General features: G+C 42.8%; 1 protein-coding gene and 1 long non-coding RNA gene across 3 annotated transcripts in view; one reads left to right on the top strand and one right to left on the bottom strand.

Annotated features, from left to right (window-relative positions):
- ZNF366 (zinc finger protein 366) overlaps nt 1–19,271 on the bottom strand; it is a 34,341-nt gene that overhangs the window by 10,309 nt on the left and 4,761 nt on the right. Inside the window, exons 1-4 of one of the 2 annotated variants that reach the window (XM_083577373.1) lie at nt 15,046–15,122; nt 5,555–5,623; nt 3,419–4,743; nt 2,282–2,473 (exon numbers count right to left, since the gene is read on the bottom strand). In XM_083577373.1, coding sequence (XP_083433499.1) covers nt 2,282–2,473; nt 3,419–4,732 — 1,506 coding nt within the window. In that variant the 5' untranslated portion in view covers nt 4,733–4,743; nt 5,555–5,623; nt 15,046–15,122. Of the gene's footprint in view, nt 1–2,281; nt 2,474–3,418; nt 4,744–5,554; nt 5,624–15,045; nt 15,123–19,271 lie in introns of those variants that run through there. The other variant, XM_083577372.1, reaches the window with a different exon arrangement.
- LOC310745265 lies at nt 15,302–17,488 on the top strand. Its single transcript, XR_014540048.1, has 2 exons — nt 15,302–15,597; nt 16,974–17,488. It is a non-coding gene; the product is annotated as an uncharacterized lncRNA (long non-coding RNA).

Below are 19,271 nucleotides of genomic sequence, written 5' to 3'. Positions count from 1 at the left end.
TCACTGACCATGCTGGGTGGGTCTAGGAATGTACAGATCTATTCAAATTCCAGTTTCTTTCAGTTTCCCAGTCTAAAATTCAGCTTGGCAGTTGTCTGCATAGAGTGGCATTTATTTATTTTAAGTCCTCAAAAAAATTCACCACAGTTTAAGTGTGCATTTCCCTTAATATACGCATTTCCCCATGCAATTTTGCCCAGCAAGTTTACATCATATAATGCATTTCTGTATGTTGTTTTCACAAATATATGTATTTTTACGCTTGCTTTCTCTTAATATATACTTTCCCTGCATAGACACTGCATCACTTCCCAAATGGCTCCAAACTGTGGATCATGCAGAAGTTGTGAGTGCCTCTTCCATCACACAACAGAAAGAACACATTCCAGCTGATCCTTGGAGCAATATAGTCTATGCATATACACTGGTCTGGGTGGGGCTGATCGGGGTTATAATCCAAAATATCTAGAAGGCACCTGGTTGGCAAAGGCTGCCATAGCAAATAATATGGGTTGAAGCGGCAGTGTACTTAATTGCCAACTAAGGGGGCAGCTGAGCAATGGAGATACAGTGCAGGATTGCACCAGTGTGTTCTCCTGCAGCTCAGAGCAAAGCTTTGGCTAGTCTCATGAAGCAGCAGATACCCAATTCTGGGAGTTTTATTTTTATGACCCTGCAGTGCAGATTAAGTGGGAGTTTAACTAATTTCCTTTATCCTGTTTGAAATATGATAACACCCTATCCAATCTTGTTAATATGCACCCAGCCTTAAGGTCTGAGCATCATTTGTATTGGGTTCTGATAAAAAAACAAAAAAACCTTCCGCACGCATGGATTGATTCATGTGTTTAGCCAGTATATCAAATTGTTAAGCATCCTTGACCTCCCTTTGGGATGAAATGTGCTATGCAAATGTCAGATATATTTATCATCAGCAGACGAGCAATTATACTAAGTGCTGTGAAAGTGCAATCTGGAGATGAGGAATAAAACTGAAAGGAAATAAAAAAAGGATCAAGCCTAACAGTTGAGCTTCAAAGCTTCCTCATTTGAACGAAGGGCATGAGAAGCAAACAAGAACACAACTAAGCCAGCGTTCCAAAAGTGGCAAAACATGAAAAAGCAGCATGGAGGTATTCTGTTGTTTGTTATACCCCATTCACATGCTCTTTGCCTAAATGTGGCATAATCTGACCATTGGGGAATGCTCCTAGTCCTGCCCCTGGCATCAAACACACTTCCTGGGTCTGGCTCTAGATGTCCACATGTTAGCAGACGCTAATGCACAAAAATAAAAAAATAGCTTCCATGTAAACATCAGCAGTATTTGGGACATTATAACCTATCCCATTGCCTGGGAAAAGGGGAAAGTCTTCACCTGCCATCAAAAAGACAGTATGTACACCAGAACACACATTCAGCTGAAAACTGGCTGTCTTTTTGCTTTCTGTCTCTCTTAAACAGCATTCACACCAATGATGTGGAACAAATTCTAAGGTTCTTTTAGTATTTATTGTCTGTGAAAACTCTATTAAGATTTAGGAACGGCCCATTTATGGTGATGAATAATACCACAGGTTGTCTTAACTCTTAAGAGCTGTCAAGAATTAGTCTCTTCTCAAATATGCAAATGTCCCTCTTTTTAAGAGACTAAGTGTTCAGTTAGGTTTAATAAAGCAGACTTGGGCATCATGAAAGGGTGGCAAAGCTATTTATTATTATGCCTTTACACACAGAGAAGCATCTTGGGCTCAGTGATGGAAGGAAGGAAGGACATAGATGTAATGAAATGAAAACAAAACACAATGTAGATTTCATACGATTATTTGATAAGTTGTTTGGCTTTATGTGTTCCACTTTGTGAGTATATTTTCCTGGAAAGTGTGATAAGATACATAACCAATTCATTAATTAAACCCATATTTTCTGCTGAGGAGCCAAAATGGAGTCTCAGGTTATATTACTACTATTGTTTTTGTTACGTATTTTGTGTTTTTATCTTGTGTTTTTGTGTTGTGAACCGCCTGAGATCTTCGGATGAAGGGCAGCGTACAAATAAATAAAAACAATACAATCGCTTGCCAGTTTTCACCTGGTTGAATTACTATGGAAGCTACGGGGATTCAGTCAAGAGTTCTACCTACAGACATTATATTATTTTACAACTTTGCTATTTACTGCACAAGGCGTTCCTATTTTTATTCGCCATGCCTTCTACTGGACTGGCTTCTACTTGGGTGCCATTCCGTTCGACTGGGTTGTCTGTCTTTGAAGGACTCACCTTACATTTGAAGGGCTTGACATCTGAGTGGACAATCATATGGGCTTTGAGTGTCTGTTTCTGCACGAAGCTCTTGAAGCACAAATGGCACTGGTAGGCCCTGATGTTGGTGTGAATTAATACGTGCCTCTTCATATTAGCAAGTAGCGTGAACTCTCGGCCACAGATCCCACACTTGTGCTCCTTCACACCCTTGAAAAACAGAACAGCAAGGAAACTGAAACATATAGCTATTTTAAGACCTGCACAGCAATTCCCAATTTCTCACTTTAGTGGGAATGACCATCTGCCACATCCTTTCCTTGTCTTTTCATTAAATGTGTTGTTGCACTTCAACTCCCATCAGCCCCAGCTAGCATAGCCAATGGTCAGGATGGTAGGAGTTGTAGTTTGCCATCGCTGGTTCAAATGCAGGTACATTTAGCAGCTCACCCACCAGTTGGGAATTGTTAAGTATAATTGTTTAACTGACACTGAAATGGAGAATGCCTATGTGTGTGGCTGAAAGGGTTTAAGTGGAAAATTCCATCGAAGCTAAAGAAAAGCAAGAAGAGCCCTATGAGCTGCTTCACGAGTTGACAATTGCTCTCTGGTAGCTATGATGAGGTGTTTAAATTTAGATCACATGGGAGGCTATTGAATTGCAAATCCGCCCTCTTGGAAGGGTGGTGGCTAGAATCTTTGTTCCCAGGCTCTGTGGAGTAAGGATGTGTAAATGGCTCTCCAGGAGCACACAGCCTCAGGCTGGAATGGAGGAGAGACAAAGTTTTGATCTCAATCCTGTTTAAAGCTATTTTTAAGAAGAGACTGAACCTATGCTTGAATAAGCATATATTTTATGGAACTGTTTGGGTGTATCTTTGATGTTTTTATTCTGTTTTGAAAATTGTTCTGCAAGTAAAGTTTTGAATAATATTGAATGGCTCTGGACGATGTTTCGCTCCAAAAAGAACCAGTTGTAGGGCGGTGGGTTTTTCTTGCTGTTTTATTTTCATGGTACAGAAGATAAATGTTGATAAAACGATTGTTACAACAGTAAACAACAAGTAACTTGTCCTGAGCCATTTTTAAGGCATCCGGCCGCTTCAAGCTGCACCATATTAATATCTGCGACAGGAATCACCGACACTGACTTACCTTATGTGTCAAGGAGTGCTGCTTGAGGTGATGGGGCTGAACAAACTCCATGCCGCATTCGGTGCAGATGTATGGGCGGATGTCCTTGTGCTTCATCATGTGATTCTGCAGCTGGCTTGGATACTGGAAGGTCTTATCACACTCCGTGCAGTTGTACTGTATAGGGCCTCGATGGGTGGTCAGGTGCCTCTTCAGCTGAGCCAAGGTGGGGAAGTCAAGGCCGCACTCAATGCAAATATTCTCCCGGCCGCTCTCATGCTTGGACTCGTGGGCTTTCAACTCACTGGGGTAGGCAAAACCTCTCCCGCAGATCCTGCAGCTGTAAGGCTTGACATCGCTGTGCTGCATCATGTGTCTCTTCAGGTGGCTGGTTTGGGTGAAGGCCTTGTGGCACACTTGGCATTTGTGAGGCCGGGTGCCCTGGTGGGTGAGCATGTGGGTGTGCAAGTGGCTCAGCTGCTTGAAAAGCTTGCCGCAGCAAGAGCAAGCGTGCGGCTTGATGCCACTATGCCCCAGAATGTGGGTGACCAGGTTGTATTTGGACGTGTAGGACTTGTCGCACATGGGGCACTGCCAGCGCTTTTGTTCCCCTCCCACATCGACGTAATAGCTGTCATCGATCTGAATGTTGACATCCACCCTCTCCACCTTTTGTTTACTTTCAGCTTGTTCCCCTAACTCCGTCCTCCGGGAGAAGGGAGGCTCCGGAGGCCTTTTCAGCGGGAAAGGGCTCCTGAAATGAAAATCTGGGGGCATAAGAAATGGAAACATCATAGAAGGGTGAACTTTAGGATAGTATGGATAGGGCACCTGCAGAAACGGGGCAGGTCCGGGCCAGAGCACATTAGGCTTGATGGGTTCTTCCTTGATAGGCTGTGCTCCAAAGTGTTCCAGAGTTCTGTAGAACTGAAAGCCAATGTTGCACAGGTCAATCATGTGGGCATTGTAGTTTGGCTGTGTGTGGTGGTGCTGGAATATTAAAGGGAGGTCAGGAGAACCTGCAGTGGGGATGTCTTCAGACCTGTGCGACGGGGAGGTGGGCTCTCCTGGTGAGACGGCAGAGGGCATTTTCGTGGGCATGCTTTTACGCTTGCGAGATCCCCCTTCTAAGGAGTCCTGGAAGTTCTGCAGTTCTGCAGGGGAAGGGCCATATCCAAACTGGGATTCAAGCTGTGCTCTGAATTCTTCATTGAGGGGTGAAGCTACATCTGACTTCACAACAGGGTCCAAGCAGTGGGGAAAGGGAAGGGTTTGTATGCCATCCATATTGCAGGGAGCTTCCTCTTTCTTCATCGCATTTAATTCCTCTTGCATACTCTAGCTTCCTTTAAATAAAAAGTAAACGTTTTTAAATTCACTCTTGTTCTCATTTGTTACACCATATTTAACTTTAATGACTGGGCCTTTTGGTGTTCAAGTAGAAGCCCCAGAGTTCCAATTTGAATGGTGGGAGCTCGCTCTAGAGTGCCCTGAACATGCACATATGTATTTCTTTCAAGCATTGAGCAGCACCCATATCCAGTCCAGTACACATCTGCACTAAGGGGGGGCGGGAGTTTTTCTGACTTTTTTCTTCCTGTTCTGCCCATGAGCCAAGAAGATGACAGTTCAGCCAGACCTTAAAATTCTTACTGGCTGGAATCCCAGGAAAATAGGCAGTTTGGTTGGCCATGCTAGCAGAAGGAGGAATAAAGCACACTGGAAGACTTCTACACTCATTGTTGGTTTGCAACTCTGTGGTAGAGTTCACACTTTGTATGCAGAAGGTCCTGGGTTCAATCCCTAGCATTGTCAGGTAGGGCTAGGAAAGAGCCCTCTCTAGGATTCTGGAGAGCTGCTGACACTCATTATATACAATACTCAGCCTGATGGACTCGGTATAAGGCAGCTTTCTATGTGTCTGTGACCTGATTCTGCCTGGTCCCAGGAGGCAGTCTTGCTGGTGCTGAATCAACACCCGCAGTGCCCTGATTTGAAGCCATCTGATATGTCCTTCAATGTCTGGGTTCTGCTGTTCTCTGTCCAGCAATTTAAATCAAGCCTGGAGTGTGCATTAGCTCTTTGCCCTAATGTACAATGTCCATTGAAGAAATGTGCATTTAGCATAAGAATCAATACTGCAGTATTTGTACTTACATTAATTCATCTCCTTTGTGCCAAATCTGCTTTAAATGCATCTGCACAGGCTCCAGGAAGCATTTGTGTCTAAGGAACAGATAGAGAACAATCATTCTTTAAACTGTGTTATAGTTGTGACAGTCATTTTATGCTCGGCGTTCTGTTACTGTTTTATAGTGCAAAGACGGAAGCAATAATAAAATTGTCTCAGGACACGGTGTGCTCTCTTGTTTCTCCCCCCACCCCCACCCCCAATACTTGTAAAAAGGTTTTGAAGAAAGAAATAAGGCACAATGCTACAGTAGTTGTATGTTTTTGTTGGACTGTGAAATGCAGATGAGTGCTACACTTTCCCTTCTCGGACGTTCCACCCTATATATCAGGGTGGGGGGTGCTAGCCTTTTTCGTCCTCAGGTCCACATGCAAGGTTGTGGCCAACCCTCCCACATCCCAGCAGTGGTGGTGGAGGCCAAAATTGTCATGTATGCACTGCGCTCATCACAGGCTACGCATGCACACTCACAACAACACTCTGGTAAGGGCAGAAAGGTGAAACTCTCCCTCCCCAAACTCTGCCATCACAAAGCTTCTCAGCTTTACCGACACCTGCTGTTTACATTTTTCAAAGCGCATGTTATCTGCATTCACACAATTAATGCCATGTCTAGTTTGGCTCAGAGATCTTTGATAGAGACCTTGCTTCACAGACCCTGGAGAGCAAGGCTTTCTTAGTCATGGGCACCAAATTATTTTGATCATTCTGTTGTCTCTCGACTTCATTGATACCATTTATAACATGAGCTTTTATCATGCCTTCCACCCCCTTCTTGGCCTTCATCCTCTTTTTTCCAAACTAAAGTCTCTGATGCTTTAGTCTTAAGGAAGCTGTTCTAGCTGCTCAGTTATTTGGCTTTCAGTTTTGCTGGCCCACTTTTTTTCTTTATGGTATTAATCCTGACTATATTGGCTACCCTTTAATTCTCTGGGAATGAGGCTGATTCCCTTTTTATTTGGCTTATCAACCACTTATGTTTACTGTATTTTTCTCATTTGGGCAAGAAATTCATTTTTAAAAGCAAAAATTATTCCCTTTCATGACTCTTTTCACACTGTTACTTAACCACACCAACACCCTCTTAAACATACTCATACTTTTCTGATCTATGACATATGTTTTGTCTGAGTCATGATTATAATGGTTTTAAACAACCTCCAAGATTCCTGAAATAATTTGACACTCCTCTAATGCTTTCCAACTTCTTTTTGAGAAATCCCCTCACTGTTATGAAATTTCCTCTTCTTGGTAAAATAGGGCTGCCATATGTCCAGATTTTCCTGGACATTCGCGGGATTTCAAAGGTGGATTCAACGTCCAAAGGCTCAATAAATTTGGGGTTTGTCTAAAAGAAGCTCAACAACTTTCCGGTTTTCCTAAAAACAGTGCAACAATTTTAATGGTTTCCTTAAAAAAGCTCCTGGTTTCTTACTTTTTGAAATATGGCAACCCTAGGTAAAAAAGGAAAAGATAGTGTTGAATTTTCTAGACAATTTCCCACTCATTCATATATATTGAAATTGAAAGTGTTGGGGTCACTTTCCCAAAGCGGTTTGCTAACACTGACACCTTTAACCAAATTCTGGACACGGCTAAATATTAAAACAAGTATAGCATCCTCCCAAGTGTCAGTGACATTCAGGCCTAAAGTGGTTATTCAGAAGTAGATCTCTTATATTCAATGCAGTTTACTACTACAAAGTACTAGAGTTTTCCCCTTTGTATCTTCGTCTTCATCTGGCTATACATTTATCTAATCAACATTAGGATGACTGAAGTCATTCATTTTCAGTTTTCAGTCCCCCCACATTACTTTTTTTCCATCTCTGCATCAGCTTTTTTTGGTTTGCTCTTTCTACGCACAAAAGGTTCTGTGATGTGCAGCACAATCCTAAGCCCCCTTACTATACTAGTATAAGCCCTAATTAGCACATTTTAATACTCTATTTCTCTAATAAGATTTATATACCACTTAATAATAATAATAACCTCTAAGCAATTTACATAAAATGATATTTTAAAAAAGAATAGCAATATAAACATACTTTAAATAATAAAATTATCAAAATAGAGATAAAAATCAACATATTTGAAAAACAACTTGGACACAATAAAACTGCATGTCTGTGTAGCCTTGTCTAAACAAAATAGTTTTTAGCTGTACAGTGGTGCCTCGCAAGACGAATGCCTCGCAAGACGAAAGGGTTTTTCGGTTTTTGAGTTGCTTCGCAAGACGATTTTCCCTATGGGCTTGCTTCGCAAGACGAAAACGTCTTGCGAGTTTGTTCGCTTTTTTTCTTAAAGCCGCTTGAAGAGGCGCAGTTGCGACGGACCGTGCTTTGCAAGGCGAAAAACATCGCAAGACGAAAAGACTCGCGGAACGAATTAATTTCGTCTTGCGAGGCACCACTGTACTGAAAAGAGGGCAATGAAGGTGCCTATCTAATATCATTAGTTCAGTGGAAGTTATGTGCTTAGAACTACACTGTTAATTTTTGGCCTACTGAGCAGCAGCATTGCCAGTGCAACCTCCTTTCTGTAAGTTTATATCTAGGAACAACTGCATCCCATTGATTCTCACAATCTGACTAAGTTTCTGAGATGCTCACTATATCCATGCTAACAGTTTCTAGGGAGGTAGCTGTACAGTGGTACCTCGGGTTACAGACGCTTCAGGTTACAGACTCCGCTAACCCAGAAATACAGTACCTTGGGTAAAGAACTTTGCTTCAGGATGAGAACAGAAATTGTGCCCCACGTCTCAAGCTTTAGACCGCTGATGACCCTTCTGAATCTCCTCCCCCTGTACACCAATTTAAGACCCTCGCCTTGCTCCACCTTTTCCGCTGCTCCTTCCTCCTCTGGGTCCACCTGCCCGCCGGGGTCTCGCCCTTCCTAGCCTCTTCTGACGCTGATTCCCCTGAGCCTTCTCCCTCCCTCCGGCGGGCTTTAGGAGCTGGTTCCCCATCCGGGTCTCCTGCTGTTCCGCGCGCCTGCACATTTGAACTCGGCGCGCGCGCCCAGCCAGCAGTTTTCCTCCTAACCGTTTCACTGCTGCTGTCACTGCTTCCCCCTTCGGGTGGGCTAGCTGCAACTGACCTCCCCTCCATTCCCCCACTCTCTGATGGAGGCGTGGTCAGCCCTGACTCACTCTCCCTCCCCTCCGGAGGAGACGCTGGCCCTGACACATGTGACTCTTCACCCCCACTACGCTCTGGTGGGGAAACTGGTCCCGATCCTCCACTGCTGCTTTGGGGTTCCCCTCTGGCCCCTTGTTTCTGGTGCGTCCCCCCTGGGACCCCCCTTGCCCTGACCATCGGAGCCCCCTTCTGGGAATCTTCTGATTCGCTGGAGAAGCTCATAGAATCTCTCGGGCCACTGTCATACTCCCCTATGCTGCCCTCGGATTCTTCCCCTTCGCTCTCCAATTCCTCTCTCCCCAGTGCTCCTGCTCCTGATTCCCTGACAAATGCCCTTCTATATTTTACACAGGACAAACCTGTCAGCTCAAAATGAGCACCTATATGATATCAGCGGCACGCCCAATACATTGTTTCTATAAAAAGCATCTGAACTCTTATTTTTATTCATTCCCATTGCTTTAGTCTTCCAAAGCCACCATGCTATGCCGAGGTTCTAACTTCCCCAGAGCTGCAGAATGGTTAGAACCCGGCTGCCCTAGAGAGACCGGAACATCACTGTGAGGTTATATTTGGCAACATGCCAATATCATAAGGTCACTGAGCAGAATCCTGGGAACCACACAGAAATATACTCTTTCAGATTAAAATAAACTTGGAAGTAGAGACCAAGCAAAATGTAAAATGAACAAATTTCACCTGCTGAAATTAGACTTTCACCTGATTAAATCAGCATCTCTGAAAGGCCAATGAATGAAGGACCTTGGTATAGACTTCTGCTCCTACATGAAAACCTCTAGGTCCCAATTAGGGACAGATTAATAGGTCAGTTTTGATTTCTCTCTGGTTGTTTTTCCACATTTAAGTTCAGTTCTCCACAGTTCCACATAAATTTGCAGCATTTTACTGCACTTTTCTCCCAAGGCTCACATCTTTGTATGCAATTTTACCCAAAACAGACATTTTGGCAAGCCATTTCTTTGTAGTCTTCCCCTGCTGCCCCCCCCCAAATATGCATTTTTGTACAGAAGTAGCCAGCAACGAGGGCAGCAGCGCTTCCCTGACCTCCCAGTACTGGCGTTGCTGTGTCTTACTCTGAGGGAGAAGGGCAAGGTTGGGAGGTTACCACAGATGCTTTGGTGGGAGCACCAGGCTGGTTCCACAGATTCATTCGCACCATGAAAACTTCCCTATTTCTTCACCCCTTTCCCTCTCCTTGGTGGCATAGCCTCAATTACATCAGTGCCCGGGGTTGGGGGGCAGCCAAGAACCACCTCTCATCTCTACCAGCTACTCCTCTTTTTATGACCCTCTGTTGGAGGGCCTGCACCACAAAATTCAGAGGAGTACAAGCTTTGAAGGATAGCTGCAGTCCTTTCGTTCGGGTGTTGTTCCGGTGAGAGCGGAGAAGGTAAGTTTGCGTCATTTACTTATTAAAATATTGATAAAGTGTGCTTTCATACCAAATATCCCAAGGCGGTATGTAGACGAAAAGCACAGCGTTGCAACAAAGATAATAAAAACATAAAATTCATCTGTAGGAACTGCTTGTTAAAGAATCACAGGGTTTTGGGGGGGGGGGACGACGACTTATCTGAACAATACAGTTTTAAGAAGACGCCAGACCTCTGTTGGCAAGGACCTCCATTTTGACAATCCCAGCCTCAGCCCTGGTCAAGGCTTGCAGACCCTGCATTGCAATGTGAACTGAATTTCTCCCCATTTCTAGCCCCAGTGCATCCAGGTTGTGCACATAACCCCTTGGTAGTAGATCAATAATAATAATAATAAATTTTATTTATACCCCGCCCTCCCCAGCCAGAGCCAGGCTAATACCAATAAAACCACAGTAAAAACATAATGTGGGGAAAGGGGGGGAAACCAATTTAAAATTCAAGTTAAAATGCAATTTAAAATGCAGCCTTATTTTAAAGTAGCTGATAAATCAAGACCTTAAGGGGAGGGAAACATAAGGGTCAGACCGAGTCCAAACCAAAGGCCAGGTGGAACAGCTCTGTCTTGCAGGCCCTGCGGAAAGATGTCAAGTCCTGCAGGGCCCTAGTCTCTTGTGACAGAGCGTTCCACCACGTCAGGGCCAATGCTGAAAAGGCCCTGGCCCTAGTTGAAACCAATCTAACCTCCTTGAGGCTCAGGACCTCCAAAGTGTTGTTACTTGTGGACCTTAAGGTCCTCCATGGGGCATACCAGGAGAGGCGGTCCCATAGGTATGTGGGTCCTAGGCCACATAGGGCTTTAAAGGTCAAAACCAGCACCTTAAACCTGACCCTGTACTCCACCGGCAGCCAGTACCTGCAGCGATTGCCACCAGCTTGGGTGGCTTTAAAAGCGAATTGGACCAATTCATAGAGGACAAGGCTATTGGTGGCTTCTAGCCAAGATTTCTCTGTTCCTTGTCCACTGTCAGTGGCATTATGGCTCTGAGTACCAGCTGCCATTAACCACAGGAGACGAGAGTGCTCTTGTGATAATGTCCTGCTCGCAGGCTTGCCAACAGCAGCTGGTTGGACACTGTGAGAACAGGATGCTGGACTAGATGGGCCATCGGGCTGATCCAGCAGGTTTGTCTTAGGTTCTTGTTATCTTATCAAATGGCCATCACCATTTGGAATGGAGTTGTGCATGGATGGGAATTTGCTTTCACTTTGCTATATGCGAGCAACTTTAAACCAGCACCAACATCTATTATATAACTGAACAAAGTTAGAGAGTCGTCTCTACTTTCATGGTACAGATGATTAGATGAAAAAGTAGCTGAACTCGCTGTGTGTGGGAGGTGTGCAGATAACCCAGGATCTTTAAATTATAGGCTCTTATTTCCCACTGAGGGAAGTGCCAGGCTTGCGGGAGGAGAAACAATCCTTTCCTACAGAGATATAAAATTACAAGAAAAGGCGATTTGCTTCTGATGGCATCCACAGATGAGGCTGCCTTGTACAGAACGGGGTCATCATTTTGCCCAGTCCTGTCTCTGGTGACAGCAACTCCCCTGAGTCCTTCTCAGCGCTCCTTCCTTTAACTGGAAAGGCCAAAGAATGAACGTGGTATTTTCTGCATGCCAGGCATGTGCTCCGCCACTAAGCTCTGGCCTATTCTCAAGATAGCAACACTCCCACAGTGCACTGATAAAAGATGTCACAGGCAAAGCAAGTCTCTGACAAAGTGAAATGGCTACTGAGGGCCAAACTCGAAAGGAAAGAGGAGTTCTGAGATTTGTTGCAGAAGGGCAAAGTGATGGGGGTTTTGCCTTTAGCCCCACATCAGTTCCTTGGTGTAAATGGGCCCCATGAAACAGCCATTAATTTCAGAGGTTAAAAGACACAGACTCCCATATTAATATCTGTATGTTTTCTCTTACATCATAAGAGCAGTTTGGGGGATGTTGTAACCTGTAGCAGAAAATCAGCATGGGAGGCTAAGGTATAATGAACCCTTACTTGTGTTCAGTCTCAGTCCAAATCAGGGTCAAATAAATGCAAGAGATGTTGTAAATCTGTGTTGCATTATTATTATTAGTAGTAGTAGTAGCAGTAGTAGTAGTATTTAAAGTTTGCATGACTACTTATCAAGTTCTGCAAATAAATTGAAATGCAGTGCTGGGTCATGAACTAGGTAATGAGTGCTTTAGGGTCAGCCAAAATGCATAGTGCTTGAACACTGGAAGCAGAAGTCACTGCCTCCCATACAACCACGGATTAATGATTTGCACTCCCTGTCCTTCCTTGAGCTGGCAAAGAAATGTGAGAACATCTGGCCAGCTTTCCTTGAGACTTTTGTGTTGTGGTTAGCAGTCTGGTATATATTTGAATTAACAATTTATACGGTCACATTAGCTCCTGTTTCCCTTTCCTATTTTGACTCTCCACATTTTCACATCAGTGGGTGGTTTTTGTTGTTAAGTCCTCGTGAAAATTATTCAGCATTTTAGTGTGAATTGCTAATATACATTTTTGTGCGCAATTTTACCTAATATACACATTTTGGTATGCAATTTTGTCTATGTATACATGGAAAAGCAATTTCCCTTACTGTGTGTGTTTCCTTAATCATGCCATTTTTCACTATGTTTTTCTGTGCACAATCATGTCTGTTTGTACACATTGCTTGGCTGGAAAAAGGCATTGCAAAATTCAGAGAAGTGTGAATTTCAAACTGTAAGAACATCATCAGAAAAACCCTGCTGGATGAGGCCCGTGGCCCATCTACTCTGGCATCCATTTCTCACAGTGGCCAGCCAGGTGTCTGAGGAAAATCTACAAGTGGGGCCCAAGCACACAGCACGCTCTTCTCTTGTGGTGTCCAGCAACCCTTTTTTAAAGCCATCCAATTTGGTGGCCATCATTGCCTCCTGTGGGAGCAATAGTTTAACTATACAGTGGTACCTCAGGTTAAGTACTTAATTTGTTCCGGAGGTCCATTCTTAACCTGAAACTGTTCTTAACCTGAAGCACCACTTTAGCTAATGGGGCCTCCTGCTGCTGCCGCGCCGCTGGAGCACGATTTCTGTTCTCATCCTGAAGCAAAGTTCTTAACCTGAAACACTATTTCTGAGTTAGCGGAGTCTGTAACCTGAAGCATATGTAACCCGAGGTACCACTGTACACTGCATAAAGAAGTATTTTCTTTTATCTGTCCCGAATCTGACCCAACATTCAGCTTCATCGGAAGTTCATGAGGTCTAGTGTTGTGAGAGATGCATTTTCTGTGTCCATGTTCCCTATGCCACACACCATTTTATAATCTTACTTACCTTCCCTCTAAATTCCCAAACACTGTGTTTTAGTTTGTATATTGTTTTGGGAAATGAAAATTAGGAAAGTTTGAGTTTAATGCAACCTGAATTGAATTTCTCCTCCACCCCTCTTCTGCCCCATTGCCATTTGAAGCACAGGAGTTCCTGTTGATCTCATTTGTTTCTTAGTGTTTGCCACACAGGTTGAGAATCTCTCCTCTGTTTGTTGCCATTCTGGTCATATGTAAAATGCCACTTGGAGTATAACACATCTGCCATTCACATATTCAGCCTACAGGGAATTAATTCTGAAGCCGTGACTCAACCCCCTCTTGCCTCTGTTCTCTCTATCCTCCTTCTATTGCTGACATTTCCATGGAGATTTTAAGCCCCCCTGAACCAAGTGCAGAGGCGACAGCAACTTTAGCATATCTTTCCCATGAAGCAAAGGGAAGCACAGCCTAATCAGAATAATTTTATAGCTCATCTCAAATATTTTCACAAAATGCCTTAGGAGTTGTTATCACATTAGGAAAAGCTATCTGAGTGACACAAGATCAAGCACATCAAGTTCTTCCAGAAATAAAGTCTGCATACAGGAACATTACAGAAATCAATTTTTAAATATAGGTGTCAAGGATATCCGCACATCACATCTGGGACATCCTTCATAAAAGATGCTGACTATGTATTTAGGGATGCATATTCTGTCCCAAAGAATTCTAATTCACAAAGCACTTAAGTGGCTGGACTTGGCTTTAAGCCTGCAATTATAGTCAATTGGGGTATTTCACCTTTTAAAATCATGAGTATTCCCAGTTTAAAAGTTTGGAAATTAGACACTTTTCAATTGCAATTTCATAATTTCTTATTTAAGGTATTTGCAGCCCACTTTTCAGTTTAAAACAAAACTCTCAGTTGATATCAAACTAATAATTTCAACCTTAAAATAACAATTAGTTAGCAATTTAGTTATCAGTGGTCTTACAGTCTGATGTTCACATGATGCCCGCAAAACAGGTCAATTATAATAAGAACTGGTCTATTCGGGTCTATAGCAGAGCTGGACTGAAAGGTTTTATATTTCATAAGTTGCTGAGTGTCCAAATGTTGGTGTAAAAATGCAACCATTTGAAGTTTGAAACCAGCATTTGACATTCAAATGTTGTCTTTTGTATTGGTGAAATCAATGATATCAATATAAAATTTGCTAAGGCTGCAAATCCTATGACCCTTGAAAGGGTATCCCAGGGGCCTTTGGGTGTTTCATTTCTTTTCTTTTTTATAATTTGTTTTATTCGTTTTACATAATTTTATACATTTTAACTTTAACCATTTCAAAACATTAAAATAAAAGGTTATTTCAAACCTTCGGACCTCCCTCCCTCCCTCCCTGGATTCTACACACACACACTGCATCTTTTACCATTATCTATCTGTTATATTTCCATAGTTACCATAGTTCATTTCATATTACAAGTGTCATTGTATCCCTGCCAATGATTTTAACTGTTTACAGTGGTCTTTTAAATATGTTAAAAATTTATTCGTCTTTTAGAAATACTTGATCTTCCTGGTTTCTGATCTTTCCCGTCAGTCTCGCCATCTCTGCATACTCCATCAGTTTAATCTGCCATTCTTCTCTGGTCAGCACTTCTCCCTCGTTCCATCCATTGGGTGTTTCAGGTCTCCCTCTCTGAGGATGGTCTGACATCAGAAAGGGATATCCAAGACTACTTCCTACCACCATGGAAACCTCTGCAGCCTTGACCTTACTGATGTCAGAGTTCCAGCACTGCTAAAGACAAAGGGGCAGAATGTGTCATGACCCCTGAATCAAGCAGTGACCAGGATACTGAGACAGAGTCTACAGGGTTACCCACTAGGAGACAGACCATGTTTCTGGCCCCAAGCCTAAAACTTGTGGGACCACTGAACCAGAAACTGGCAGGAAGGAGCCCACTGAGCCACATCCCAGAGCACCAGGGCCTTCAGAATTAGAGCTAGGACCTTCAGGGGTGCCTTCGCCTGTGCCTCTCACAGTACCTCACCAGTCCAACAGCACAAAGAGCACACCATGCAGACCATGGAGCTTAAGAGAACTGCCTACCTTCTGGTCAGAGGGCTGGCTCTTTAAAAAACTCTAGACCTCTAAAAGGGAACAGAGGTGGACTGGAGGCAGACGCTCAAAAGACTTAAGTTCACTTTTTGGAACAAGTTTCTCACTAGGAGCTCTCCTTAGTGCTGAAACAACTAACTTGCCTTGCCTTGTGCGCTCCTTTGGGAGACCAACACATGACGCTGTGTTGAGGGTGGATCAGGAATGTGTTGGAGTGGATTTAAAGGAGGAATAAATCTACAGGGTCCACAACTTTCTCAGTCACTCAATGCCCCCTCTATATGGGAGTACATAATATTGAACACAATATTGAATCATACTGAACATAATCAGTACAAATTTTTTAATGTTGCTCAGAAGTAAGCCCTTCTGTGTTTAGCAAGGCTTACTCTCAGGTAAATGAGTTTAGGATATTCAGACAGTGGGACTTAAATGTGGTGACCTCCAGATGTTGAATGACAACTCTCATTATGCCCAGCCAAGGGTTAATGGGAGATGGAATTCAACAACATCTGAAGGACACCACACAAGTTATGCCATTGTCTAGTTCAGTGTTCTTCAACTTTGAGTCCAAATGTTGTTGTACTACAATTCCCAGCATCCCTTCCTATTGGCTACACAATCTGGGGATGGGTGGAGTTCTAGTCCAACAATGATCTTGGAACACAAGGCTGAAGAACACTGGTGTAGTCTGTTGTACTCCTAAAGGGTACTTTTTTAAGGGGTGGGGGAATGTGATAAAGAAAGGCAGTATTCCCCAAAGAAAAAATGATTTTCATAAATACAAAAGTATTCTTGAAATGATAGTGCATTGGTATGTAAATAAATAAACATTCTTTCCAATGGAAAGGGTTTCAAGACCAGTAATAGGTATGCATACATCCTTCATCTACATAAACAAATTAAGTCAGTTGTGGGGAGAGGTCAGCAAACCTGAATTGTAATGTTCCTATATCCTTGCTTGGCCTTTGGGCTTGTCCCTCTGTCCTGCCTCCTGGCTTTGTTCTCAACTTGTTCTTTGGGCTTTTGGTTCCCAATTGGTGACTCATCCCAGTCCGGACAGTGGAACAGCAGCAAAAGAAGCAGTGCTGTGGTGAGCTGCTCACATAGCAGTTTTTTTGTTTGTTTGTTACATTTCTAACCCCTCTGTTCTACCCAAATGAGCTCAGGGTGGCACCAAAGGAGCATTGCTTTAAAGTTTGCATTTCTTTAACTGTTTTGATTAATGGTGTTGGAACTGGAAGCCAGTAGAAAGCTGCTCAAGTTGCCCATGACCTTGAATGAGTTGGAAATAGCAGTAAAGTACACACACAGAGATGTGCAGAAGGAAAGGCTGGCTGACATCTCACTTCTCTATTGGAAATTACCTTCAGGTGCTGATTTGGACTACAGAATGAGGCATTTTCCCAACAAGAACCACTTCCTATCTTCATTCAGTTCCCATCCACATTACTAAAGTGGAACTGAAGACGTGACAACCCTTTTAAGGGTTGTTGAAGAACACAAGTAAGAAAGACTCAGGGTGTGACTTCAGCAAGGCAGCAATCATGTCCATCCGAAACAATCACATGAAGCAGTACAATTTAGGAAGCGTTCACCATTCCAGACCAAGTGTGCATGGGCCAGGGCTTTTTGGCTGCTTCTAGCAACAATTTAGTCACACAAAGGTGTTTGTGGTTCATCTCGAAGGGCAAGGTGGAACGTAAAGGATGCTGACACAATATTCACACAAACGCTATGCTATAGAACAAAAGAACATTACTCTCTCATCTCTGTCCCTCCCTCTCCCCCCCCAACTGAATGCAATCTAGAATGATAGTGTCTCATATAAAATGTAAACCAACTGTGAAAAAGACTCTATAAATAAAAAATGAAGGTGCTATATGTACTTTTCCCTATATGCTTGTTTTATGACACAGGAAAATCTCTAAACTAATTTTTTAAAAAATGGACCCACAATATTGAATGCACAGCTCCTGGTGGATATGAGCATCTGAGCCTAAAGGTAAAGGTAAAGTGACCCCTAACAGTTAGGTCCATTGCGGACGACTCTGGGGTTGCGGCGCTCATCTCACTTTATTGGCCGAGGGAGCCGGCATACAGCTTCCGGGTCATGTGGCCTCCATGACTAAGCCGCTTCTGGCGAACCAGAACAGCGCACGGAAATGTCGTTTATCTTCCCACCGGAGCAGTACCTATTTATCTACTTGCACTTTGACATCCTTTCGAACTGCTAGGTTGGCAGGAGCTGGGACCGAGCAACGGGAGCTCACCCCGTCGCAGGGATTCGAACCGCCACCTTCTGATTGGCAAGCCCTAGGCTCTGTGGTTTAGACCACAGTGCCACCCGCATCACTAACAGGGACTCCCCGCAAGACCTGAGTGATCAAGCAAGTATATAAAGCATTAGGCGGTCCCTGAAGCTTTCAGACACTAAATCCATTTGAAAACTGTTATGAATCAAGCAACAGGTTGAGACAACAGATCTTTAGAAAGCCTTCCAGGCTCATTGTGCAACGTTTCTGTCCCTTTGTGCTATTCAGCATCGTTTTAGGTTTTCTACTTTTATTGCTTGCTACTCGTTCTTTTTTTTTTTAATATATAAATTTTTATTAATTTTCCAACATATATTAAGACAATATACACAATACACAATACAACTGACAATACATAAACAAACAAACATATAAACACGTATAATTTCATAACCTCTTTTTCTTAAACCTTATTTCAACGACTTCCCCATACCTCCCTTTTCTGCATCCCTGTTTTAAACTTTCCCAGCAACCCCTAATTTCAATTACTTATAATTCACTTTCTTTAATCCTTTTTCTCTTACCCAATTATTTGTCACTGCAATTCTGTTTTGCATTACCCATGACATTTTAGCACTCATTAATTTTACAACAGTTCTTAAGATAAACTTTAAATTTCTTCCAATCTTCTTCCACCGTCTCTTTTCCTTGGTCACGGATTCTGCCAGTCATCTCGGCCAGTCCCATATAATCTATCACCTTCGTCTGCCACTCTTCCAGCGTGGGTAGTTCTTGTGTCTTCCAATACTTTGCTAAAAGGACTCTTGCTGCTGTTGTAGCATACATAAAGAACGTCCTATCTTTCCTTGACACCAGTTGGCCTACCATGCCCAGGAGAAAGGCCTCTGGTTTCTTATGAAAGGTACACTTAAGAACCTTCTTAATTTCATTATAGATCATTTCCCAGAAGGCCTGCTTGCTACTCGTTCTTTACTGCTTATCATTTTATTGTGGATTTCTTTTTATTTTAATTCCTTGTTTTATATTGTTGGGTCCTTACAGGTGGATTGGTGGGGTGTAAATGTTTTAAATCAGGAAATCTGCCTAGAAATTGTCCATATTCTGCACGGACATCTACATGGCTGTTTCCCCTAAAAGAACAGCTACTCTGATTTTATTTGGCACTAAATCTTCCACTCCAGTTTCAGAAGATTTTTTTTTTAAAAAATGAAATAGTCACATTCTCTGCAAGAATCTACAAGCTAACATGAAATATTTAATAAATCATTTAATATAAAAAGTATTTTTAAAATATTAAACATTTTGAATATTAAATGCAATATAACAATACCAGCAAGAACACATTGTCTCATAAAATACAACACCAGTATAATCTCTAAAGTAACTGGGGCTACA

The sequence above is a fragment of the Podarcis filfolensis genome, assembly GCF_964270895.1.
Source record: "Podarcis filfolensis genome assembly, chromosome: 11".
NCBI lineage: Eukaryota > Metazoa > Chordata > Lepidosauria > Squamata > Lacertidae > Podarcis > Podarcis filfolensis.
This window is presented reverse-complemented; position numbering and strand designations above follow the sequence as displayed.